The sequence below is a fragment of the Epinephelus moara genome, chromosome 10, assembly GCF_006386435.1.
Source record: "Epinephelus moara isolate mb chromosome 10, YSFRI_EMoa_1.0, whole genome shotgun sequence".
Lineage (NCBI taxonomy): Eukaryota > Metazoa > Chordata > Actinopteri > Perciformes > Serranidae > Epinephelus > Epinephelus moara.
Window position 1 is genome coordinate 30,532,698 of NC_065515.1, and position 23,004 is coordinate 30,555,701.

At 41.1% G+C, this 23,004-nt stretch overlaps 1 protein-coding gene and 1 non-coding gene across 3 annotated transcripts in view; one reads left to right on the forward strand and one right to left on the reverse strand.

Moving 5' to 3' along the window:
- hmcn1 (hemicentin 1) overlaps positions 1-23,004 on the forward strand; it is a 99,840-nt gene that overhangs the window by 47,228 nt on the left and 29,608 nt on the right. For both annotated transcript variants that reach the window (XM_050054963.1, XM_050054964.1), the window contains exons 12-40: positions 449-590; positions 713-840; positions 1,173-1,286; positions 1,471-1,629; positions 2,309-2,500; positions 2,592-2,687; positions 4,675-4,802; positions 4,901-5,045; positions 6,518-6,630; positions 7,853-8,012; positions 8,720-8,885; positions 9,384-9,511; positions 9,940-10,191; positions 11,575-11,670; positions 11,922-12,116; positions 12,623-12,753; positions 13,617-13,764; positions 14,096-14,222; positions 14,316-14,470; positions 14,725-15,003; positions 15,558-15,839; positions 17,247-17,355; positions 17,434-17,603; positions 17,856-18,010; positions 18,183-18,306; positions 18,487-18,588; positions 19,492-19,668; positions 20,698-20,849; positions 21,176-21,299. In XM_050054963.1, the coding sequence (XP_049910920.1) occupies positions 449-590; positions 713-840; positions 1,173-1,286; positions 1,471-1,629; positions 2,309-2,500; positions 2,592-2,687; positions 4,675-4,802; positions 4,901-5,045; positions 6,518-6,630; positions 7,853-8,012; positions 8,720-8,885; positions 9,384-9,511; positions 9,940-10,191; positions 11,575-11,670; positions 11,922-12,116; positions 12,623-12,753; positions 13,617-13,764; positions 14,096-14,222; positions 14,316-14,470; positions 14,725-15,003; positions 15,558-15,839; positions 17,247-17,355; positions 17,434-17,603; positions 17,856-18,010; positions 18,183-18,306; positions 18,487-18,588; positions 19,492-19,668; positions 20,698-20,849; positions 21,176-21,299 (4,449 nt within the window). The remainder of the gene's footprint in view (positions 1-448; positions 591-712; positions 841-1,172; positions 1,287-1,470; positions 1,630-2,308; positions 2,501-2,591; positions 2,688-4,674; positions 4,803-4,900; positions 5,046-6,517; positions 6,631-7,852; positions 8,013-8,719; positions 8,886-9,383; positions 9,512-9,939; positions 10,192-11,574; positions 11,671-11,921; positions 12,117-12,622; positions 12,754-13,616; positions 13,765-14,095; positions 14,223-14,315; positions 14,471-14,724; positions 15,004-15,557; positions 15,840-17,246; positions 17,356-17,433; positions 17,604-17,855; positions 18,011-18,182; positions 18,307-18,486; positions 18,589-19,491; positions 19,669-20,697; positions 20,850-21,175; positions 21,300-23,004) is intronic.
- Positions 16,742-16,823, reverse strand: trnas-aga (transfer RNA serine (anticodon AGA)). Its single transcript has one exon. It is a non-coding gene; the product is annotated as a tRNA-Ser (tRNA).

Consider the following 23,004-nt stretch of genomic DNA (forward strand, 5'->3'; position numbering starts at 1 on the left):
TTTTGGCACAAGCTCCTCCATAAAGGCCTTATAAAATTCACCTGGTAGACCGTCTGTGCCAGGGGATTTGTTGTTTTTCAATGACTTAATAACGTCTTGTATCTCACTTTCTCGAATAGGAGCTACTAATTCATCCGCCTCAGACACAGAAAGTTTTGCTAAATTAAGATTTTTGAACATAACTTCCAATTTCCTTTTGTTTTGTGTTTCTTCTGGTGTATCATAAAGCTTTTTATAAAAAATTTGAAATGCCTCAGATACTTCTTCTGGGTGTGAGACCTCGGTCAAAGATGTCGGGTGTTTTATCTTAGGAACAATGCGGCTTGACTGCTCTTTTCTCAGTTGAAAGGCAAGTAGCCGGCTCGCCCGATTTCTAGTGGCTGATTTAGACAGGATTTTGATTTATTGACTAATCTCGCAAATTTGTATTTTTTCTCTTTGACTCTAGAGGTGCCCAGGGTTTCAGTCGAGCCTCTGAACCAAACCTTTACAGCAGGAGATGAAGTGAGGATCAGATGCTCGGCCAGCGGCTACCCTCCACCTCGTCTGGTCTGGACCCACAATGGCATGTTCATCATGGCGTCCAGCAGGTGCATTCATCTCCTTTCAACTGAGCAGATTTTAGGACTTTTATGTGCTATCATTGTGTGTCTTAATCAGAATCACTAGTATTTTATACAAAAACTGAATTGTGTATGTAATGTGTGTTCAGACACAGGATGACTCCCGGTGGCACACTGATTATAAAAAACATGGAAGAAAAAGACGGGGGAGTGTATGGCTGCCTGGCTAGCAACCAGGCTGGGACAGACACAGTGACCTCCATCCTCACTTACATTGGTGAGTGCCACAGAGCACTTGCATCTATCCATCCAGCCATCCTTTAGCTATACCTGCTATATCAGGCAGGTTCGAACTCTTCCTGCTGTGAGGAAACAGTAACTTACCACTGCACATTCACGCCACTCCAGGGCACATGCACGAAATTTGGAAATAAATAAAAATATTTAAAGATAAAAAACAAATATAATAAAAACACAAATAAACAAATAACAAACAAAAACAAAAACACAGACATTTACTTTAGCAGCACATCCATACAGTATGTGCTACATTTCCATATTGTCATCACACTGTGTTCTGTCTGTTGTTCAAAAATTCTCCTTCCCCAGAATCTCCTGTGGTGACCGTGGCTTTGAGTGATATTCTCATTGGCATTGGAGAAACTACAGTGATGGCCTGCTCTGCGTCTGGAGTCCCACAGCCTGACATCTGGTGGTATAAAGGTAACACCTGAGAATGACGGAAGTACAAGTGTGAAGATAAAATAACACCTCCGTTCAATTATGGAAACTTTTTTTTTTCTTTTGCATAGAAGGATTTATTAGTATGGTCAAGCACCCACAAAATAACACTTATTTTTTAAGAACCAGGCTGACCAAACTCTGTTGCATTTGTTCTCATTTCTAGGTAATGTTCAGCTGCAGTCATCATCCCTCTTGGATGTAGACACGTTAGGAGGCACACTGACAATCAGGGAGACCCAGGATGTCGATGCTGGAGAGTACACCTGTATAGCTGTCAATGCTGCTGGCACCTCGTCAGGAAAGATCTCTCTGGATGTAGGAGGTGAGTGTGGCACCATGTTTAATAACCTTGTAAAAGCACTTCTCATTATGATAAATTCAGAATAAGAATGTGCAGAGTGTGGGGTTTGGTAATGATGGAGTCATAGCTTGCTTCTTGTGTTGCAAGGCAGCAATGGGTGGCTGTTTGGTGGTATGCATTTTAGACCCTTATACACTAGACGATCAATGAATGGCTGTTATGGCTCACAGTAGACATTGGTGTGTGATGCCTGTGTTTAAAGACACAAAGGCCGCTTTGGTGCTGTTAATGAACGATGCCTTTACCAGGCCAGGGACACGTTTCTGGTTTACACCTAAGCAGGGTTTCACAGGGGTGTGTCAAGATCTGGGCAAGCAAGACTTTTACACATACACAAAGCAGACTTTTGAAAAAGCACATTTTGAAAAAAAAGTCTATTATGAAACAAAAATGAACTATAAAATCATAATATAAAATACATTTTATTTTCTATGATTTATTCATGTAATTATTTATTCATTTATGTACTATTGAACACTTTGGAGCTCCATACACACACAGTACATCTGGTCCTAAAATCAGTCATGAATAACCCAAGCCTACATGATGGACAGCTTGATTGACTGTACAATGCAATACAGATGGATGAGCATCCCCTAAACCTTTTCACCTTTTCCATCTTCAATTTTGATTATTTCAGCCGCGCCCAAGTTCACTCGAGAGCCATCAGATGTGGCGTCGGACATCGGCTCCAATGTGACCCTGCTGTGCCTCACCCAAGGTCATCCTGAACCCCAGGTCACCTGGAGGAGAGAGGATGGACTTCCCCTTTTCAACAGGCCTCGCGCACATGGCACTATTACACAGAGCAGGGAGGCTCTACATATCAACAGTAAGTTTTTTAGTGGGATATATGCGTACACGTTACACATGTAAATGCTCTACGTTTATCTCTACATAAAAATCCTTTTTTCTTCTCTCAGGCCTGTGGGTGGAAGATGAGGCAATGTATGTCTGTGAGGCTCACAACCACTTTGGCAGGATCGAGGCCCAGGCCAGGATCACTGTGACTGGACTGGGTGAGTCTGAGAAGTCTATTTTTGTCTGCCTGTCCCTCTGAGATTAGAAATTAGCATCTCTTAATCAAATCAGTGTGAGTTTTCAGGGTGCAGTTATTTCAGAAAGGAAACAGGCATTGTCATTTTTGATTTACTTTTGTGCTCCCTGCGATTAATTATTGATTGGTTAATAATCTTAAAAATCCCCAAATTGATAACGGTGGATCAGCCTGTCTTGTGCACTTCAAAGACAAGGCCCTGTGGGGAGTCTACATACACACTCACACTGCCTACATTCCCTTTTCCATCAAGTTTTCTGAGTGCTTCTAATCAAAGATCATATCTGGTCTCCGTGTCCAGTACATTTCCTAAAACAACATACAATACCTTTGAGTACCTTCAACTGTCTGTATGTCCTTGTGGATGTGTGTGTTTGAGTCCCTGTTCCAGTCTTTACACATGAGTGTGAGTTCATTAGCACATTTCAGTGGGTGTGTTTGAACACATGGGCCTTATTAACCACTGTTTCTGTTTCACCGTTTTCTTTACAGTGGAAACACACTGAGCTCTTATATGTGGGCCAAAGGTTAGAAACCAAAGACCCACCCAGATGACATGTATTACTGCCCCACTGCCCCATTTCCCTACTGACAATATTATCTCATGAGATACACACACACCCAACACAGAAGCACATGTAAAGAAGCTTTTTTGGACAATAGTACAAGTAGAGAGCAATGGCGTACGTCTATGTGTGTATGTGTTCTTGTGAAGCTGTGTTCCCAGGCCAGTAAGGGCAGCTGTCAAATTCCTCTTGACGACACCCTGTTGTCTATCACAGCCCCCACAGGTGACATCAGCACTGTCCTTGTGAATACAGCCAAATCATTTAGACAATTGTGATGTCATTAAGTGTGTTTATGTATTGTGTATAGGTATGCATATGTGAGGGGAGAAAGGGGTGTGTTGATACTTTAAGCAGCTGTGGAAAATGTACACTGTATATTCTGCATTGTTTATAGCAACCAAGCTTCCCATGTACATCATACGGTACACACACAAACACTTACACATGTGCTTCCTTTGAGTTTTACTAGACATGAAGACCTTTGATCATTAGTATATTGAAAATAAATACACCCTCACTTTTTTGTGCATTCTTTTGACACACCAAATTTGAAACATTTGTCATGTATTCTGCATCTTATTTCACTAGTACAATGCCTGTTGAAAACATGCCTGTTCAGCCGATTGCTTGGCCTCTGGTACTGCTGCTTGCAGCTTTCTCAAGAAGTGCTCATCCAGTGTGTGCCCCATGTAGGCTGAGTCCTTAACAGTGGCTCAGGTTCGATGTCTGGTCACACTTTGCTCTGTGTCTTTTCTATAATAAAAGGCAAAAATCCCTAAAAAATAATGATAACATGAAAAAAGAACTGCTCATTTAATCATCTTCACACGCTGTGCTTCCTTGGGTCCTGAGCAATACATCTGCTATGACATAGTTGTATCCCCTTGCAATGCCAGAGTACACACGTCATTTGAGTTTATAATCTCCTATCTCTCCGAGAGAAAGACTGTTCAGCGGTGTAACAGTTAATAGGAATCCCCTCTTCTCAATACACTACACAGTGTTTAAATAACAGACGACTAATAAATATCTTAAGATCTTAAGAGCTCTGTCTTGAGACTGCACTTCCTTGGGTCCTCAGCAATACACCCGCCAAGTGTGAAGTTGATTGAATGAACAGACAAATGTGAGATTTCTTTAAGGATGAACAGGACTGAAGTAACTAGTTTGGTTCTGAGGTACTTGTCCTGTGTGTGTGTATGTCTCTGGTCTCTATGCACAGATCATTCTGCTATTTTGAAATAGATTCACAGGATTTTTACAGCTGCCTGCTGATATGAATCTACTTAATAATTTCCTTGAATACTTTTCTGTCATCCCCTCAGCCTTCTTAATTTTTTTTACATAAGCCCTGTATAATTGTTTGCATGGTATCTGCAGTCTCGCCTGTCATTGCGATGAGTCCGACTGTGCTCAGTGTGATCGAGGACCAGCAGGTGACTTTACCCTGTGTGCTGTTGGCTGGGAATCCGCTGCCTGAGAGACAGTGGCTACACAACTACGGCTTGGTGAGTACACACAGAGGAAATGTGTTTAAAAGTCTTCAATGTCAGAGTTAAATAGGCATGATTTATTTTGAACCATTTTAAACGTTGAAATCTTTCAGGTTAGCTCAGACCAGTATGTAACAGTGAGGAGGGACGGAAGTCTGCATATTGAAAGAGTCCGACTGGAAGATGCGGGGGACTACACCTGTTTGGCTGAAAATGTTATTGGAGCTACCAACCATACCACCACTGTCAACGTCTATGGTAATGTACAAAAACTTGGATACAAACCAACTATAAACAGACATGCATATGCACAAAAATGAGGAAAAGCACAGTAGTTTAGTCTTTAAGGTACTTCATGGAGTTTTTTGAGCACTAGCAAGACTTATATTGTGTGTTTCAAATTAGCAGGACAAACACATATTCAGGATCCCCCATCAGATGTCGCCACAGTAATGACTACTCTTCCTGGGGTTCACACAAAACACAAAAAACAAGACAAGACATTCATTAATAAAATTAAATAAAACAAAAACTAGAGACAGCAGTAGATATCTCACATTCACAGTGACACCAAATCAGGAGATCATTAAGGCTAAGTAATAGAACCCATAAACTAGGCACATGGAATTATACATGACTGTACAAGGCTTGCACAATTCCACATACCAGCAGCTGTTGACATTAATGTAATATAAAACATAGCAATGCACCTAACAAGAAGAAACAGAAAATGCTCCTGTTGATCTAGCAATATTTTTCTTTACATCTCTATATTTAGCATCTATAAGATGAATATGAACATTTAATACCTGGTATTGTGCATACAGGGATACTTCATGGAACTGAGCCATGGTTAATGTTACTAATCACCTGTGCTTTTTCTGCTATGATGAGTCAGAACATCTTCAGTGAAAAAGTCCATTGAAAATATTTTATTAGTTATGAAATGCCCCCTCTGTTTTTTATTTTTCTTTTGTTCTGTGACCTCCTCCATTTCTCACTGCCCCGCTTAAATGTCTCCTTTATGCTGCGCAGGGCTCTTAACCTCATGAATAGGATTATTTTTGAGGTTGCATTTAAACCAGGAGCAGCTGAGGGTAATGGCAGAGTTTGGAGCACACTGAGAGGGGGAAATGTGTTCTCCATTTAAACTAAAGTCAGTCAATGCCAGATCCTACCAACTTAAACAGGAATTGTCCGCAGCATGTACGTAAAAACACTGGCTCCCTCTGTTCTTGAAATGAGGTCAGTCCTTCTCAGCTGTACATACACAAAGCACTGGACATTTACACTATGTAGGTCAGTTTATAGTTACATTTGCCATAACCTATGAGAAATACTCTCCCGAAGATCCCACATAATGCCAAGTACATGGAAACAGTGCAGATAGGAGACCACCATGCAATACAGGCTCTTATTGTGTGCGCTGCGTGTGATTTTGTTGTTTAGTTAAATCACATTTTTCATTTCCAAGAAGATGCTCCAAGCCTCCCAGGGCTGATCTTTTCTGCAGATTCCCAGCGTCGTGACAAACAACAAAAACGAGACAGATAGTGAAGGAGGGAGGGAAAAGACAAGAAAGGGAAGAATAAAATAAGAGACACACACAGTCAACCAAACGCACAGTATGCACAGAGAATCTGTACATCCACTATAGTTAGTAAATACTTTAATAAATGTATGTGTGCACAAAAAAACATATTAGACTAACTGTGTCTACTCGTTTCCAGTGATTCCTACCATTCAGTATGGCCCTCAAGTGTTCAGCACAATTGAGGGCTCGCCCATAACTCTGCCTTGCCGTGCCAATGGGATGCCCACCCCTGAGATTACTTGGACCAAGGTATGTATTGGTGTCACCTCTCTGGATCTTAAGTACAACAAATAAGAGCCAGTGCTCTGCTTGCTATGATGTGCTGTATCCCTGCAATTGACAACTTTCGTATTCTATTTCTATAAATGGCAGAATAATAGAAAGGGAGATGGAAGGAAACCACATGAAATGAGTATGTAGTTGAATCAGTAAAAAGACGCAGGCCAAATGTGTGACAGCCAACAGCTCATGTTGCATCACATTTTGGCCAACTATCACCATATGAGACTCTATCGCCAAAGTAAGCATCGTCATGCCATCCCAGTCACAACATGTTTCTGACAGCTTTGCATGTCCAAGAGGCATTTTATGATGTCTTGACTCACAAACTTCCACTTATGCACTGCACAGATTCACCTCTTGACTCTTACAAGTGAATGCTGTTATGCAGCTTGTGTACTATTTGATTCATGTACTCTGGCTGTGGATGTGGATGCACTGTTTTCAGCTACAAGGGGACAGATCCTTGTGGGGTTTTTTGTGTCAAAGGTCAGGGTTGCTGCATATTTTTAGTACAATGCCTACTCTATCGATGAGCTCTGGCCAGACAATAGCACATGATAGGAAAATGCCTGTGTGTCTGTGTGAGGGTACATGTGTGTGCCTCGTGTGCTGCCTCATGATATCAGCTTACCTGTGGCCACTGGCCTGTACACTGGTCTCAGTATTTACATGTGCACTTTTGTGTGTTAGATTGTACTGTAAGCCAGTGTGTGTATGTGGGCAATTCCTCCCTCTTTTCCATCTTTTACTCTTTACTTTTTCTCGGAGTTGTAAAAGTGATGCTGTTAAAGTGAACTGGGCTACAGGGACACATGAAACTTGATCCTGCTAAGTTTTGCACCAGCTGTGAAGATGTGATTCCCTCTGATTCCTTTACTTTTCTCTATAACATCAATCAAGTCAGCTTAGTCATGTAAGATCCAAAAGGACAGTACAGCGATGACACAGTCCTCATGCATTGACATCACATTTGCTTTGTGTTTTGTGTTTTTTCTATGGTATATTTATTCACATTTTTATTCACAGCTTTTTTATTCAGCAGCAGGGAAGAAAATCAAATCATAAATTTAAGAGCACTTAGTAGGTCAAACCACACATCCTACCTTTTTCCTGGATATGTCAAGTGTTAATAAAGTTAATGAAACAAACTCTGGCCCCTGCCCTTTCCCTGCTGTGATTTGTTTTGAAGGGTGGGGAGCTGCTGTACTTGGGTGGTCCAGACTTCTCCCTGGATTCTGACGGCAGCCTCCTCATCACCTCCCCCTCTGGAAACGAGACTGGAGAGTTCATCTGCACAGCTACCAACGCTGCCGGCTACGCCTCAAGGAAGGTCCAGCTCACTGTCTATGGTAAACCTCATCAGCAGCAAAAAGCCTGGATAAAGTCTGTACAAAGACAAAGGAGCTGTATGAAGCTTTTGACATCAACAATACAATGTATTATTCTGTGATCATTGCCAAGACGTTTAGCAGCCTCTACCAGCTGGCAAACTACATAACAAGTCATGTCACAGGGTCGGATTTTGCGAGAAAATGACCTCACGGCACAATGACAGACGGCTTAACTGTAGTTTACCTTGTCCATGAGCCAGTCTCAGTGATTGTTGTTAATTCGTAAAGCTAATCTTAAGGCCAAACTTGTAAACTTTAATGTCTCCAAAACCTACAATACACAGACATTTACAGTCATGCTCATTGGTCAATTTTCTCCACTTTCCCTTAGAGTTTTTAGTGTGCTATTGTCCATGTCAACCAACCCCCATTGCCTGTGCTTGCATTAATGGAGGACATGGTGTAGTTTAAAAAAAAAAAAAGTGTCAACCTTCTGTCCACTTTTTAATTTAATTGACACAGCTGGTATTCAGCACAGGAAGGAGCAATACTAATGCACTTATTGCATCAACAGGCAATTTGATAAAAATCTCCTCTTGTCCTTTCTTTATTTATATTAAGTTATCGTTCATGTCATTGTACTTTACGTATACCTTGTCTGAAATTTTCACATGTATTTCTAAGAGCATTGAATTGAGTCACTGTTTCTGTATATGTACGTGCAGTCCGTCCCAGATCCAATGACGGTGGCGCCGGAGGCTCAGCAGAGCCAATGAGAATGTCAGTGATTGAAGGTGAGGATGCCATCCTGCCATGTGAGGTCCACAGTGTCCCGCCTCCCACTATAAGCTGGGCCAAGGAGAGGCAGCTCATCTCACCGTTCTCTCCCAGGTAAAACACATAAAACACACAGCACTGATGTTCATTTATAATCCAACAACTCCTTGTAGACTGCTGGAGTTCAATATTCAGCAATTTTTGACCAAAATCGCCTTATATTACACCACATGAATAATATTGTCTGTGAACTATGAATAAGCATCTGTTAAAACCATACTAACCTGGCTGCAACCTCAAAGTAAAGATTAGATTTGTAGTTCTAAAAGACTAAGAGAACCTCCATGCTGTCTGCATTGCTGTGCTATAATTCTGGAGCAGTCATGGCCTCAGGGTACAGTTTGTGGTTTCATAAGATGACTGAGTAATCGTACTCTTCTCTGTGATCTGTTGTACCTACTGTGCGTCTGCCACAGCAGCTGTAATCGTGGTTGATGGTGGATTAGTAAGATTTATTGCAGTATCTGTTTACAGAAATTACTGAACAAGTTATTGAGTGGAAAAAAAATCGCCAAAAAATGCTGTATTCGTGTGTGTTTGTGTTCCTCTCAGGCACACTGAGCTTCCCTCAGGCTCCATGAAGATCTTGGAGACCAGAGTGTCAGACAGTGGCCTTTATGTGTGTGTTGCCTCAAATATTGCCGGCAACCTGACACAATCCATTGAGCTAAGTGTTTTGGGTAAGTTCAAAGATTGAAAATACAAATTGAATAATTATATTATCTTTGGCAGTGTAACAATTTCTGTTTGTCAGTCTGCTATGTTTAAGTAAATTTAGAGGCACTATTAAAAGATCACGTGATGAATAGTGCAAATAATTTGGGTCGTAGTTGCTGACTGAATTTATTTTAAAAAATATGTTCTTATCCCGTAGCAGCCATGTAATTAATTCCAACTGATTAAAGTGAAGAGCATTTTTAATTCAAACAGCTAAAACTTTTTCTTTAATACGCGAGTTGCAGTGTCAAGAGATACTGTCATGTGGGATTAAATAGAATATATACTAAATAAAAGCAGCACATACACTAGAGAAACTAAACTTCCAGGTTGTCCATAACATGCAGGTGCAGACTAGGTTCTAATGCTTATTAAATCTTCTGTCCTGCAGTCCCCCCCAGCATACAGGCTGGCCCCAGAGTAATGAAGGTGCAGGTGGGTCACCCTGTGGAGCTGCCATGTATGGTGAGAGGGGTTCCAGAGCCCACCCTCACCTGGACTAAGGATGGTAAGCGGTACCCAGTATCACCTGATGGCAGCCTGGCATTGAGATATGTGGGGCTGGCTGACGAAGGAACCTACACTTGCACGGCCACCAACACTGCAGGCAGAGACGAGGCTCAAGTTCAGCTTCTCGTGCAAGGTTGGTTTCAGTTAATCAGGGTTGTAGTCAAGACCACCTAAACTGAGAGCAAGTTATGATCAGAGCGTATCAAGACCAAGACAAGAGCAAGACTTTGAAGGTTTGAGACTGTGTCAAAACCAAGACCAGACCAGTGCGAGTCCCACACTACATGACACACTTGTGATACAAGATGTTATATAAGATATACGATTTTTCATACAGGCTATTTAGTGATATCCCCAAAGTGGTGGTCTTCACTGGTCTTGAAATAAAATACGGAGTCCTCTTTGTCTAAGACTGAGACATAACTGAGTAAAAATCCAGTGGAGTCCGAGACGAGGCTGAGACCTTTAAAAAGTGGTCATAAAACAGGTCTCGAGACCAAGACCAATCTCAAGTAGGCTACAACAACACTGCAGTTAATGGGCCTCATTCACCAGTATCTTCCCGAGGTTTTTTCTTTATTTGTTCTTTAAAAGAAAAGTCCACATCAGATTCATGACGTGTTCTCAAACCGCAGAATTGTTTGCACCTGTGTTCCTACAATGATGAAGCTCATTGTTCTTGTAAGTTGAAAGCACGGGCAAGTTGATCGTAATTAGCATAAGTAAACACTTGGCAAATCCCCATAAAAGGGCATGAGACGGCAGGGCTGTGTGCACACAGAAACTGAAGAAGAAGAAAAAGTTGCCTAAATTAAAGTCTGAAGAGAGTGGAGCACTGGACTCCAAACATTAAAAAAAGAAAAAAAAACCTTCTGTTTTGAAGTAGAGGTAGCCTACATCTGCGGAAATTGAATGGCAAATGAGTTGTCATAATTACTAGCATCAGGAGTGCACATAAAAGAACACAAAAAGGATGCACAGCACGCTAAAACTACGCGTTAATTAACCACCCGACCCCCAAACCGCAAACTTTATGCATTATAGAAGCACAACTGTCAGGAGGACAGACAAGTGCTAACTGTTAGATGGCATGATACCCATGAATATAACAGTATAACATAACAGGTGTGAATGTATAAGTGTAGTGCAGTGTGGTGTAGTAAAAATTATAGATTATAAAAAAACGTTATTGTAAGATAAATCATTTAATTTTCATACAACTGTAGAATAACCAATTTATTCTGCACAAATATGTCAAATACGAAAACTGTGTAAATGTGTTTTAAGAGAAAATTTCTTCATCAGAACTGTTGGTGAGTGAGGCCCAATGTCTTGATCCTACAGACTTGCATTGTGTTCATTATACTTATGGATTAAGCACAAAACACTGTACATGTGCTAAAGTATGACATGCTGTACGGTATGTTCAGTTTAGTTTATAATGCTTTGTTGAAATGATGACTAATTCAGTACAGTGTAATTTTTTTTAATCGATTGTGTGTTTGTGTGTTTTCAGTACCCCCTGTGGTGGAGGTATTGGAGCCCCCCTTCAATAGTCCCCTGCAGGAGAGAGTTGCAAACCAGCGCATTGCATTCCCCTGCCCTGCAAAAGGTAATGGTAAATTTACACCTACCTGTTATATTGAAGAGGAAAATCACTGATTATTTTCTTTCCCTGTGCAGGAGATCAAAACTACTTACACTCCTATCAGAAGTGATGTTTAGTGAGGCAAAGTTAGTTCTGCTAAAAGTAAACACTGTACTTTTACAATCATGACTATATCAAATACAACTTGTCATTTCATATTTGTCAGTGGTTTTGGTTTCATTTTGATCCTTCTGCTATCTTCTTCACTCTTTCAGGTCTTCCTAAGCCAGTGATTCGGTGGATGCGTAATGGCCAGGAACTGACGGGTAATGAGCCTGGTGTGTCCATCCTGGAGGACGGCACACTGCTGATTCTGGCCTCTGTGTCACCGCTGGACAACGGAGAGTATGTCTGTGCTGCTGTCAATGATGCTGGATCCACTGAGAGGAAGTACCAGCTCAAAGTTAATGGTAATTGACCAGCTCTTTGTCAAACTTTGTCAAAATCTGTTTTATCTAATAAGATACAATCTTTTTACTTCAGTGATTTTTATTGCAGTAACATGTAGTGGACCGAAAGACAATTGATTATATTATTCTAGTAGGCTACCACAAAGTTTAATTTGTATTTGAAGTATAAATAATCTATATAATAAAAAAATCGATAGTTGGCATCTGTTACGATACGATATTGCCAGACAAAAATATTATGATACTATGCTGTATCAATTTTTTGCCTCACTCCTAATGCAGGTTAGGTTTACTGGTGACTCTAAATTTCCCGTAGGTGTGAATGTGAGCATGAATGATTTTCAGTCTCTATGTGTCACCCTGTGATAGTCTGTCTGCCCAATGACAGCCGGGATAGTACCCTGCATCAGGACAAGGGGTTATGGAAAATGAATCATTCCAACTATTTTTTGTTATAATTGTAACTAATGCTTAATGCTCGATAATCACCTTTGACACTTCCACAGTGCCTCCAGTTTTCCGTGACGGGGAAACACCAGGCAACGTGTCGCTGGTCCTGAGCCAGTCCACCAGCTTGGTGTGTGATGTCATAGGAAGTCCGACCCCAGTCATCACCTGGTACAAGGATGGGACTCCTGTAGGTGAAATCCTGTTTAATAAGCTGTTAACATATTTTTCATCCATCCATTGTCGTTATAAAAACATCCAGTACAAATGTTCTTTTAAAGGTAAATAGACACATCAAAGACACAGTCAGACAGACTACGTGCTACCATATAATTTTCATAACATATACTTAAACTGTGGTTTAGTAAGTCCTTTTAAAGGACTGGATCACAAAACTTTGCATGCATGAAAGTAATGAGAAATTATAATGACCTTTCCTTTCAATTATTAATGAAAGTGCTCATAAAGACTGAACGAGCTCTGATCACAGGGTACACCGTCCAAGAGAACAGACATTAAACCACCGCGCATCCTGTGCGTATGTATGTGTGTGTAACAATGACCAGACAGGCCAGCCATGGTGGCAGCATGGTCAATGCTTTAATGACAGAATAAGTATGATAAATTGTTGCGAGAAGAGAGAGAGTTAGCACACGATTGTACTGCAACATCCCAGTTAGCTGGCTGCTTTTTGTTCCCTTGGCTGCCTTACTACTTATTCCTGCAAGGCACAGATGGGAAAATCAGTTAAACTGTTCAATCTGTTAATTATAAACAATCTAACGAAGGATTCTCTGCTTTCTGAATGTTCTTGGCTCGAAGCAACAATTTAAAACTTCTAATGTTTTCTCAGCTGAATAGATCCTTGGCTCGCAGACAACAGTTGTTTTTCAATTCTGCCTGAATTGTAAGCTGCAGCTTTTTAGTTTGAATCCTTTTATCGTGATGTCTTACAATTAGTCCCGTATTAACTGTCAGACAGTATTTCCTAAACTGTAACTCATGCTGTTGTTTTTGCTTTTGTGTTTGACTTGATTTATTATTAATCGACAGGTGGTTGCTAGCAACAGCATCCAGATTCTTGACATGGGGAAAACCCTGAGATTACTGAAGGCAGCCACAGCAGACGCAGGCAGCTACAGCTGTAAAGCCATCAACATTGCTGGCAGCACAGAAAAGGACTTCTTCCTGGATGTGCTGGGTGAGTAAGGGCAGTGAGCAGTTGTTCATGGAAACTCCAAGAATTATGGGGAAAGAGATGCATGCAGACTTGTGGACATACAGAACATGTCATTAATTTCAGTTTAATGGAAAACCATTTAAACCCTTTTAATACAGAAAAGCAGCCACATGTGTACAACTCTTAACTTCCTGGACTTTGTTATTAGATCAGTTCCTTGATAAGTCAAGCAATATGCAATGATTATAGTTGTATGTTTATTTGTCTGACAATTACTGTATGGCACACAATGTATTTCTGAAATGACTTATAAATACTCATTTATCTGTGTTTCTCTCACTCTGTTTCTCAGTTCCACCGACCATTGTAGGGTCAGACTCTCCTCAAGATGTTTCAGCCATTGTCAAACAGGAGATCAGTCTGGAGTGCAACGTGCAAGGTGTGCCCTTTCCCACAATCCAGTGGTACAAGGACAGGAAGTAAGCACCTTCTAATATCCAGACTCCACACTCCATGTTATGCTGAGCTTTGTGAAACAAATTGAATAAACCGGGTCAAACCTTTGTTTCCAGGCTGGTGTTTCTTGGTGATCCTAATCTAGAGGTCATCAACAAGGGTCAGATTTTGAGGATAAAAAGTGCCCGTCTTGGCGACAAGGCCCGCTACCAGTGTAGTGTCGTGAATACAGCTGGCAAACAATCCAAAGACTTCAACCTCAGTGTCTATGGTGAGTGTGGATTTTCACAGATCATATCCATTCAGGTACTGTGTGTAAAGCCTAGTCTTTATAGACTGAATCCCTGTGACGTCATGCTGCCAACAACGATCGCTTTTGGGTAAGCAACTGGCAATTGATTTAAACTGCAGAGATAAGTGAAATACGCAAACTTGTTTATTTCTGTAATCATTGTCAGTCATAACTGTGACATTTAAATGACTGGCTAAATTGCAGATTTTGTCATTTTTGTGCCATTGTTCCAGTGCCCCCGTCCATCAAAGGTGGTAACATAACCACAGGGGTCACAGCTCTGCTGGACACAATGGTAACACTGGAGTGTGAGGCACGTGGAGTGCCGCTTCCCACCATCACCTGGTACCGAAACGGAGAGGCCATCCTGTCCAATCGACAGGTTCAGTACGTTGAGCGAGGCCACTACTTGAAGATCCCTCGGGCGCAGGCGGCAGATGCCGGCCAGTACACCTGCAAGGTGACCAGTGTGGCCGGGAACGCTGAGAAGAGCTATGAACTGGACGTTTACTGTAAGAACCTGGCATGTGACACCTGATAATCTCCACACTTTTCATTTTAATTGTGCTGTATGTCAGTTTGCAACAAAATCTTTTAGAAACTCATCTTCACTAAATGACTTAGAAAATCTGAGGCACATTTTGGCACCAAGGAAGGTTTCTGAACAGAGGAACTCTCTGGACATAAGTTCCCATTGTCTGCATTTGCAGGCCTTCGCATATGTTATGAGCTCTGAAGCTTATTATTTCATTAATCAGAGCTGTAAGGCATTTGGCTTCACTCACAAAGCATAAAGACATTTGCAGCAGTCAAGAATAATTTCAAACAGCTGTGGATAGTCGGCAAACATTTTAATGTAAAAAATAAAATCCTTGATCCCTGAAAATCACAAAAATGGATACAGATCGGGGGACTTGATGCATTAAGCAATTTTACATGTTGTTGGATGATGAAAGCCTCAAGTGTGCGTTGGAAATAAGATACCAGTCAAGCAGAAAAGTTGTTGAAGCTTTAACCCTCCTTTTGTTCTGTTCCTATTTTATGCATGCCCCCCCCCCCCCCCCAGTGCCTCCCACCATTGCAGGGGGTGATGACGGGCCAACTGAGCGGAAAGTGGTCCTCAGTAAGCCTCTGATTCTGGAGTGTGAGGCTGGGGGACACCCTCCCCCCTCCCTCACCTGGCTGAAGGATGGAGTGCCTGTGCGTGATGGTGAAAGTGTCCGTCTTCTCGAGCAGGGCAGTAAAATAGAAATCCTCTCAGCTACGGTGTCGGACTCAGGACGTTACATCTGCGTGGCTACGAGCATCGCTGGAGAGAAGGAGGTCAAATATGATGTCAGAGTTTTAGGTATGGAAAACACACAAAAATAACCATAAACTGTACTGACACTAACTTACACAGCACATGCTCACACACTCGTGCCTTATTGTTTTATATCAATGCGGTGTCACTATCTGACAGGCCCAAACAAACAAGACATGGTGGGACAACAAGTGTGTACTGTACCTTTTTAAATCTTATAGAGGATAACTTTTCTAGGAGGTTGGCTTGTTTATGCGCATACATGTTGTGGCCATTCTATAACCTTGGCCTGGCCTCACTATCGATTTCCATTTTGGACCTTATTTCTAGTTACTGTTTGACTCAAATTGTGAATGAAATAAAGAAGGACTTGTCTCCCTGCTAAGTCAGTGAACAGCAGTTCAGTATTTAGTTTGCTGCTTACAAAGACAAGTTTAAAACAAATAGCCAAACATTTGATTCAGCCAAAACCAGGTAAAAACACATCAGAGAGAATGTGGCCACCCAGTTACAAGTGTTTTACAGCTGCCATGAGCCAGGACATTTGTTGAGGTCTTATCTTGGTACATGTTACCTAAGCCGTACTGTTATATCTACAGCCATGTGGCTTAAGCTGTCACCATAAATCAGAAAATATCCTGAAAAAGCACTCTCAACATGGCTCCAAGTGGTTAGTAAAAACTCAATTTGCTTTTATGTATTTCTACCTCTATCTCTTTTACGATGCCTATCAGTAAATGCCGGGGGTAAAAGCAGTGTTTTCTTCTGGGTATGAAGCAGTTGTCTAAATTTGCCTGTAATGGATCAGCACTCTGTAAACACAGCGCAGATAGGAAGCACCCTCTCCGGTATTTCAGTCTCTATGAGCAAAGCTAATCACTCCAACAACTACAGCCTGTTGTGCAGTTTATTTATTAGCGGTCTGCACCAGCTGGAAAACATTGTGCCGTTGTCGGCAGGATTCGAACCTGCGCGGGGAGACCCCAATGGATTTCTAGTCCATCGCCTTAACCACTCGGCCACGACAACTCATGTGAAAGCTGAGCTGACTCTGCTGTTTCCTGCTTAGGCTGTTGCTATCTGCACCATGTGTGCAGTCCACATGGGAAACCGACACCTGCCATTTCACTGTGGCGTCGCATGTCTGCACTGATATACTTATGGGAGACCTCAGGCAAAAAATTTTATCTGTAGACTCCTCTCACCATTTTTACTGATCTTTTCCAATATTGCTACGATCAGCAGCAGAATTAGAGAAGGAATATAAAAAAGTAATGGAATGACTGTTTCAAAGTTTTGATAAATTAAAGAATGGAAATATTTAAAAACAGCCTTTAGTTCATTATAACGTGATTAACCTCTCTTAAATATAAGAAAATTAATTGTGCATTTATTGTGGTTTTCTAGAGAGAAAAACATTGAAATAAATAAATTCATTTTTCTCAATCCTAGTTCCTCCTTTCATTGATGGAGCTGATGATGTGACAGACAGCACGGTGATAATCAACAGCCCTTTGGAACTGGAGTGTCACGCCACTGGAACACCTGCACCTGTCATCACGTAAGATCTCCATCTCATGCAAACAGATATGCAAACACATGCATACACATATTCACCGTGTAAACTTTTCTTTTACAGGTGGTATAAAGATGGAAAGCCAGTCAGACAGAGCGAAGGGTTGCGGGTGGCAGCCAATGGTCGACGGCTGATCGTTTCCCGCGCTCAGGTCTCCGACACGGCTCGTTTCCAGTGTGTGGCCACTAATGAAGCAGGAGACCATGAGAGGGACTTCAACGTGGTTGTCCACGGTATAAATATTGAAATGCTTTGTCATATGATTTGCATGAAAATTCATTGTTTTCTGACAACAAATGTATATATTTAATAGCTTTGCATGCACTGTAATTGTAATAAATTTAATTTGTGCTTTAATGCAAGCCACAGGGATGCTCCCACTTTGGGTAAATACTCTATTCTCTGCCTTTTTGTAATACCGCTTATCTCTGAATTTGCTGTTAAGCGTTTTTAAGTGATTAATGCTGTCCTCTTAATCTCCACAGTTCCTCCATCCATCCGGACCACTGGGCCTGCTGAACGTTCAGTGGTTCTCCACAAACCTATCAGTCTGGAGTGCATCTCAAGTGGCATCCCTCCTCCCAGCATTACCTGGCTCAAAGATGGCCGACCTGTTGACACAACACAGGGGAACCTTGAGGTTGGTCCCCTGAGTGACTGAATATTAATTCATGAATTTGAACAAATAGGGTCATGCTTGAAGACAGAGATTACGCAGTATAATGTAGAAGGTTTTTATGCTCACATTTCAACATTAGAGGTAATTACCAGTCTGAATCCTCTTTTTGTGTTTGTGTTTGTATCCGTCACAGCTGGAGTCGGCAGGCAGAATGCTGAAGGTCACCGAGGCAAGACTTGAGGATTCTGGGAGATACACCTGCCTGGCAACCAATGCAGCTGGTGAAGCCCAACAGCACATACGGCTCAGTGTCCATGGTAACTCAAAGATACACACAGCTCTATCTCTGCATGTTTTTGTCCCTTGTCTCGCTCATCTCCTGGTTTCTGTCATATATACTTTTCTCCACTTTCTGTGTCAAGGGAGGAGGTGGAGACAGGAGAGTATCATCTGATAAATTATAGTTCTTATGTGTAATACTTGTGTGTGTCCCTCAGAGCCTCCCAGTATTCCCGACTCTGGAGAGATTATCAACCAGACCATCCTGTCAGGCTTTCCCACTGAGCTTGAGTGCAAGGCCACAGGCAGCCCATTACCTGGTAAGACGCCTCACAAAGTTCCTCCTCCGTCCTGCTGTGCTCACTCACAGGCTCCAGGGCGTAGTTTCCTTTGACTGCTGAGTTGAAATTGGCTGTAGCTGCAGCTTTCCTTATCTTTAACCATTAATGGAAGAGCGGAAAATTGATCTCAGATGACTCCCTACAGGCAGCGTTTCTCTCTTCCCACTGCCTTTTTCTCCAGTGTACAAGTTCAGTGCAGATGATAAGTCACATTCCAGTGTAATTGAACACTCTTTTCTTGGGATGTTTCTGCATTTTACAGCAGGTGTTTCATTCCAACAATCTGATAACTGTGAAACAATGTTGCATGTGAAAATACTTATTAGATTTTAAGCTCCATTGTCCCAAGCAAAAACATAGATCTGGTCAGTGAGCTACTTTGCTCTGTCAGTCTCTACATGATTCAAACATTAAAACAAAAACATGAAAAAATACACATCATACTGTGTGCTCACAAATGTTACAACCTCATGTAATGAAATAGTAAATTCTGTTACTGTTACTGAAAAACTAAATTGTGAAATAGGTCAAAATACATGTTTCTGATCTCCTTCTTTGTAACAACCTCTCCAGACCTTTAAAATCACCTGGAGATTATTAGCTTACTTTTCTGGGGGTTTAGAATAAAACATTGTAAAGCTGCTTTTAGTTTCTGTGCACCACATATCTGGAACAAATGTGCACCAGGTCTAAGATCTGATCCAACTCTGAACTCAGAGGTATTAAAGGCTAAAAATATTGATGCTGTTCATTAAATTTTGTGTCATTTTTGCACTGTAACCTCACTTCATTTTAATTTTATGTCATTATGCTCAATTTTTTTATTTTTTTCCCTGATGTCTTAAAATATCATTTTCATGCATTTTCCCCTTTGTGCTTCAGCTATCACTTGGTACAAAGATGGCCGACCGCTGACGAGTGCAGCTGGGGTGACTATGCTGAAGCGTGGCCAGGTACTGGAGATTGAACGGGCTCAACTGTCTGATGCTGGGATATACAGATGTGTGGCGGTAAATCTGGCAGGAGTTGCTGAGATAACCCACAGCCTGCAGGTGTACGGTGAGTGACTTTTTATATGGCATACATCAAATACAGATTTGCTGGATGACTGATTATGCTCCTGTGAATTGTTCTTGTTCTTGGATCTCTTGAGAGATCTTAATCTCAGTGAGACTACCTAATTAAATACAGATTAAATAATAAAATAATATAAATCCTCCATGAGATCAGAGAAGAAGACATTGTCACAATGTTTCTCTGTAATCAGGAGATGACTAAGTGACACAGGAATAAGATACACTTCAGTTACACCTTGTTATATCCAACTTGTTAAAGGAAATGGCCACTTTAGAATGAAAATACAGACAGTACTTACTGACCCTCATGCCGACAAGAAGTCCAGTGTAGCTTTTTAATCCACAAAACTTGTTCGGGGTATCGGAGAATAACAGCTAGCCGGAATAACAGCTACACTTGAAGTGCATGGAACCCACATTTTGAAAATGTAATAAAACTCCGCTAATGCATTTCAAAAACGTCAGAACGGCTCCAAGTGCCCTGAGGAGTGCTGTGTTTACATAGCAACTCGTGCGAGACTAGCTGATGGCTAGTGGTGGTGCTAGTTCTCGAGTCTTGCGTGAGTTGCCATGTAAACACAGCACTCCTGCAGGGCAGGCTAACTGACCACAGTGAGAAATTATGCCATAAAAGTGGAGTAAATTACGTCTTTTCAAGTCAATTTTGCATGCCGCGGCTTCAGGGCACTTGGATTACGACGGACGAGCCGCTCTGACGTTTTTGAAATGCATTAGCGGAGTTTTATTACATTTTCAAAATGTGGGCACCATGCACTTCAAGTGTAGCTGTTATTCCGGCTAGCTGTTATCCTCCGATACCCCGAACGAGTTTTGTGGATTAAAAAACTACACTGGACTTCTTGTCGGCATGAGGGTCAGTAAGTACTGTCTGTATTTTCATTCTAAAGTGGCCATTTCCTTTAAAACTTGTTTTAAGCATTATTGTAGAATTCATCTGTATCTGATTATATATAATGCACTTATGCAATTATTTCCATTTCCTTCGTTGCAGTGCCTCCAGTCATCTCCAGTCGAGGTGGTACAGTCACAGTTGTGGTGAATGAAGCTGTCAGACTGGAGTGTGAGGCCACCGGTGTTCCTCTGCCCAGCCTTACATGGCTCAAAGATGGCAGCCCTGTGGCAAGCGTATCACATGGCATACAGGTGCCCATAAATCTGTTAAATTAAATAATCAGTTCATGTTGAGGTATTGACATATTTTTTGCCAAGCAACATTGATGTGCCCAAAAATAAAACAGTGGATGTATGCAAATTATTCCAATCTTGAATCACTGTCATTATATAGGTTTGTTATAGGTGAAATGTGGTATGATTGTGATATTAGATGAAGTTAAAGATAATATTTGCCTTAAGTTTTATGAAACATGTCAGTGAGTCATTGGGTTTTTCTGATGCCTTTGCTCGTATGTATTTGTGTGTGCGCTTTGCCCTGTGATTGAGTCTCTGACCTGTTTCTGTCTGATTCTTAGGTGTTGTCTGGTGGCAGAGTGCTGTCTCTCAACAGTGCACTGGTTAGTGATACAGGCAGGTACACCTGTGTGGCTGTCAACGCCGGCGGAGAACAGCAACGAGAGTACGACCTGAGAGTTTATGGTGAGTAAATCAACATTTGTCAGTAGCTGTTATGTACATGTATTATTAACATACTGTACATGCAACAAGTGTGTGCATATACAACATATAAATACAGCCATGTACTTAACTTATAGGAGGAGAAATTGTAAATATAGTCTTATTTTTAGTTATGTTGTATTTGCAGACATTTGGTTGCAAAAAGGCACAATCATCAGTATTTTGTTTTGGATTTTGAGATAAGCATCTAAAATGTGTAATAGCAGGTTTTAGCACGAGCAGTAAATCAAATTGGTGATACATTGGTAACTATTTTGACGATCGATTTATTGTTTTAGTAATTAAAAATAAATAAATAAATAACAAAAATCTCTCGCTCAAGGTTTTTGAATGTGACATTTTTCCGCCTTTCTTTGCCTGGTATGATAGTAGAGTGAATATCTTTGTGTGTTTGGGCTGTTAGTCCAACATGATGCAATGTATACCATTATAATGTGTCATCTTCAGCTCAGGGATTTTCACTATCCTCTGACATTTTACAGACAAAACAGGAAATATATTAATTGGAGAAATAATCAGCAGATATATCTAGAATGAAAACAAGTTGCAGCTTTAGAGGGTTTTGCTTTTTGGTGGTGGGTTTCACTTTTGCTCACTTTTTGATTGTAGACTGAGCCTTTAATCAGCCAACAATGATGTAACTGTTATTATTATCATGACCCAGACTTAAAAAATGCTGCACTACTCTATAAATTAAGTCATGCCTTGGATGAGAAGTGTTTTTTTTTTATTATTGGGATGCTTTGAAATAAGCATGAATTTTAGCGTTAAGTTAGTTTTGAAACATTAGCCTCATTAGGCCAGTTATTGGCAGGCGCTGTTGAAAGAAAAGTAGTTATGTTCAGTTCTTCTCTGCAGGAGACAGTCTTCCTGTTCATAAATTTAATGTATTTTCCTTCTTCCTCCTCTTGAGTAATGGCTATGGCCAGCTGTTGTATGTCTGTCAACAGAGCACCAGATCCAGCACGAAACATGGATTAAAATACTAAAAAATATTTGAAAAAGGCCTCGAGCAAAACATGTGCATGTAGAGGAAGTAAGACTTGATAAGGTTTAGCATTTCAGTAAACCTTGTCAGTTTCCTGCACAGAGTTGAGCTTGATGGTTGGTCAGTTGTTATGCAAGTCTGATCAAAGCTAGTGTCACTGAGGTAAGAGGAGACAAGCAGTTTACATTGAAGGATTTGTAAAGTTTGTGCCTGTCTCTGTATGTCCGTTTGAACATGTGTACGCTGAATACAAACATCCACATGACGTGCGTTCCCCTCAGAAAGATCAAAAAGAGCTTGTCTAGAGAAATAAAGGCAGATTTGTTGTGGTAATTGCTACCATTCTTCTGCAGCTTCCTGTGTCTGGCCAAATGCTGAGCTGAGGGGCTGTTTCTGTCCTTACCCCAGTGACCATAACGCAGGGGAAATTGGCCAGCAGTCATTTTCTAGACCAGGCCAGATTCACCCAAACAAAGTGTGACTGTCCTGTCTCTTGAAAAACTGATAAACACAAGCTTTGATGAACAAAATCGCCACTTGAAGTAGATTTTATATAGATGGAGTCCAGTCTGCTGTTGGAGTAGAGACACTGGCTATGTTCACATTACAGGGCTTCCAATTTTTTCCTCAGATCCAATCTTTCTGCCTAGACTGTTAACATTCATGTTTGAAGTGACC